Source organism: Haplochromis burtoni, unplaced genomic scaffold, assembly GCF_018398535.1.
Source record: "Haplochromis burtoni strain Fernald_Lab_line unplaced genomic scaffold, NCSU_Asbu1 Contig_8, whole genome shotgun sequence".
Taxonomy (NCBI): domain Eukaryota; kingdom Metazoa; phylum Chordata; class Actinopteri; order Cichliformes; family Cichlidae; genus Haplochromis; species Haplochromis burtoni.
The window spans coordinates 3,893,691-3,897,286 of NW_024582369.1; the positions used below are offsets into that span (position 1 = coordinate 3,893,691).

Below are 3,596 nucleotides of genomic sequence, written 5' to 3' on the forward strand. Positions count from 1 at the left end.
GTGGATACAGAAGTAGTAAGAGCAGCCAATAGGGGTGGGCGACTTTGCGGCGTAAGCGGAGGCTAGTCGACCAATCGGGTGATTGCACCAAATTTGTATTTGTGCACGAGCTGCTTCTGCCCTGGGTAAGAAACATTTAGCTACAAAACTACAGTTTAATTATAACTGTTATATATTTTAATAGAATAGCAGTTAAAGTGATTCCCCAATATCTGGTTATGAAGATGGAGCGAAAAAAGAGGAAATGTATTTTTTGTTAAGTTTATTTAGCCTTTTCTCCTAAAGTAGTTAGCTAGCTTCTTTGGCTAGCCACATTCTCAACGGCAGCGTAGCTGCTTGACTTGTTAACATTAATCCGGCCTGTATGTTTGACAATGTTGGTAGTTTTGAAACATTCATTAGGAATTGTAGTACCTCACACCGGACAGTTTTGGGATAGGAAAAGCTATTCAACAGCCGCACGTCTTTTACCTAACACTCTTAAGTAGATATTTTGTCCACCACATGCCAAACGTTGAGAATGACTAACTCCTTTGTAAATGTTTTTCACAGTCCGATAAAGTTGTTAAAGATGATGGATGCACTGTCGGTGGTGAGTCAGCTCCGGGACTTGGCTTCTGAGCCCCAGAACCGCGACGTGATAGTCCAGGATCAGGGCTGTCTCCCTGGGTTGGTTCTCTTCCTGGACCACCAGAACCCAGATGTCCTTTTTGCAACTCTACATGTATGTTATTGGACGGGATTCAGATTATTTCTGAATTTCAATTGGTTGCATAGTTTTAATAACATTAGGTTGCTTTCTGTTTTTAAGAGGGAGACCAGTGAAGGTGAAAGCTTTCATCATTGGGTCAAGGCTGGGCTGGAGCCTATCCAGCTGTCATAAGACTAAAGGCAGGGTACACCGTGGACATATCTATTGTGTGGCAGGACTAAACATAGTGACAAATGTTCATGCTCACATTCACAGCCAATTTAGAATTGCCTATTAATTAGAACCCTAATTAGATGTAGGATTTGTAAGACAGAATATTTGGAGATTTAGAAGTCTGATATTTCAATATAGCAAGCACTTTTCTTTCTTTCAAACACACACAATGTTATGGGCAGCTGTTTGTTAACTTCTTTACGCTCTACTTCGGCTCTGCTCAGATCCGACTGGCTCCTGTTTGTGATATTCCAAAGATTATATTCCCTGTTAACATATTGCTAAAAGGCAACTTTCCTTTTAGCAGAGTGCCATCTAATGGACAAACTGCTGTTTTACATTTTCATTTTTAAATGCCAGTGCATCAGCAAATAGCTAATGCAAACTCCACACAGAATGTGACAGATGGATTTGAACCTAGGACCTTCTAGCTGTGAGATGCGGCGCTTATCACTACACCACTGTGCATCATTTAAAAGACATATTTTCCATGTTTTCCAGTCTTATTACCAATTAAAGAAGGTTTTTAAAGCCCATAATGTGATTTTTACAGTGGTTGATCTTCCTAATTCAGCCCTCTCAGGGATTTGTCTCCTAATGGTCCTAAAGAAGGAATCTTTGATGTGTTATGTGAAGGTTTAAACCCCCACACTGTGAGCCTTTCTGAAAGCAAAACATAAATGTGATTACTTAGAGGTGACCCATCCATGCCTATTAAGTATACTTGCTTAATTCCTTGGGGGAGAAAAGTCTCCTGTAATCTATATTATGTGCAGGTTATATGAAGCATGTGAAATGGGTGATATGATACTTAATCTAAAGTTGATGTGCACTGATAATACCACTGTTGTGTCGCTGAACTGTAAGCATGGCTGTATATAAATCCCTTCTGTGCTATTTTGTCCTCAGACCCTACGTTACTTGGCTGAGTTATCTACCAACATCCCCGCCATGAAGAATGAACTGGGTATGATGGTGAGCTTGGAGAATCTTTTGGCAAGGTGACACACCCATGGTTACTTTTACCTGTGAATGAACACATTATTTCATTTGCATTTTAATGTGGCTATGTAAAATTTACAGTGATACTTGGCTGCTTTTTCAATGCATAAATTCTGTGCCGTTTATTTTGCATAATAACATAGTTATAAGTTTGTAATGAAGGTGAGTGTTCACACCTCCAAAGCACATGATTAAATATAACCTTTCTCCATACAGAGATGGTCTCTCTGTTGATATCACCTCTTTGGCCAAGGAGGTTTACGATATTCTCAATGCACCTGCTAATCCTCCGCCTGAGAGAAGGAAGAAACCCCAGTTCTTTCTCAATTCTTCCAACAAGAAGGCCAAGTCCATCACTCTGCACATACAGGGCTTGGACAGCTCTGTAAGTCGACTGCTTTTTACATACAGTTCATTTATGTAGCTGTTATAATCGCCAGTAAGTTTAATTATGTAATCTCTCTGTCATCAAGCATCGAGGTTTGTGCGAGGAAGCTCTTCTGAAGGTCAAAGGAGTGATAAGCTTCACTTTCCAAATGGCATCCAAGAGATGTACTGTTCGCATCCGTTCAGACCTGCCCACTGAGGTAACAAGCAAAGACAAACATTTACAACCCAACATTTTACCAACAAAGTTGGGATGCTGTGTAAAATGAAAATAAAGTCAAGTCAGTGCATCCAAGTTTGTGTGGGCGGGGGCATGTTTGGGTTGTACAAACAGTCTGATTTTATTAGTTTATATGTCTGTTATTCTGTCAAAGCTGCTGAGAAATGCCAAATGCAGAAATTTGTGACAATGAAAAAAAAAATCCTCTTCTAACGGATCATTAGCCTCACACTCTTCCCTGATGTCCCATTTGCAGAGTCTGGCAACAGCCATCGCTGGCACTAAGGTGTTGTCGGCCCAACAAGTGATAAAGAATGAGGCAGGAGAAGAGGTGCTTGGATACTTGAATATACTTTCAGTAAAGAATATTAGGATATGGAAGTGTAAGTTAAAGTTTAACTATGAATTTGTTTGTTTTTTAAATAACATTGTCTTCAGGTTTATATTCCTTTGAAATCATCTGGAGTGGATGTCCCTCAAAACTCAGCCCTGCCGGATTACCTCCCAGAAGAAGAGGAGAGCCCTGTGAGGGAGGTCGATCGAGCAATTTCCCGCACCACAGCCAAGGAAGATTCCAGCGGTAGCTGGCTCAACGCTGCTGCCAGTTTCCTCACAAAAACATTTTACTGGTGAATCAGTCACAGGGAGGTGCTTTTAAGACTCATTCCGGTGTATTTAACTTGGATGGACATTACTTGTTGTGAGAAACCACAGCTGAGTCCTGGCTTCTACTGTAAAGTCAGCATTTCAGTTCTTGTGAGATGATCGACAGATTTTGGGCTAGATCTCTTTTATTGTTTGAGTTGACTGGAAACTAAAATGCTTGAATCATCTGTCCTCATTCGGTGTAAATATTTCTTTCAAATCTGTTTTTAAAATTTCATTTCCTCCTAAAATGTACAGAAACTGTTTACAATCCTCACTGCTTCTTTCTGTCCTGTTTTTAATTGTTGCTGGTTTATGCTACAGAATATAAATTTTGTGCTGTCACTGTACTCTGTTCTGTTTTCTTTCTTGGCTAAAGAGTTTGAAAAACAAAATAAGGTAAAATTACTGAATAGG

At 39.9% G+C, this 3,596-nt stretch overlaps 1 protein-coding gene across 2 annotated transcripts; it reads left to right on the plus strand.

Annotated features, from left to right (window-relative positions):
• The first annotated feature begins 32 nt into the window (after window positions 1-32).
• On the plus strand, window positions 33-3,529 carry armc1l (armadillo repeat containing 1, like). 2 transcript variants are annotated; one of them, XM_005914331.3, is made up of 7 exons: window positions 33-125; window positions 553-724; window positions 1,835-1,926; window positions 2,144-2,312; window positions 2,401-2,514; window positions 2,791-2,865; window positions 2,973-3,529. In XM_005914331.3, the coding sequence occupies exons 2-7, from the start codon at window positions 572-574 to the stop codon at window positions 3,165-3,167; spliced, it is 798 nt and encodes a 265-aa protein (XP_005914393.1). In that variant the 5' UTR covers window positions 33-125; window positions 553-571; the 3' UTR covers window positions 3,168-3,529. The 2 variants fall into 2 exon arrangements, with proteins under 2 accessions (XP_005914393.1, XP_005914394.1); XM_005914332.1 differs by lacking the exon at window positions 33-125 and adding an exon at window positions 136-246.
• Window positions 3,530-3,596: the final 67 nt, after the last annotated feature.

Coding starts and splice junctions, on each gene's coding strand:
- armc1l (XM_005914331.3), top strand. CDS start 572: ATGATGGATGCACTGTCGGTGGTGAGTCAGCTCCGGGACTTGGCTTCT. Junction 2,313..2,400: donor TACAGGGCTTGGACAGCTCT/GTAAGTCGACTG, acceptor TCTGTCATCAAG/CATCGAGGTTTGTGCGAGGA. Junction 2,866..2,972: donor AGAATGAGGCAGGAGAAGAG/GTGCTTGGATAC, acceptor CATTGTCTTCAG/GTTTATATTCCTTTGAAATC.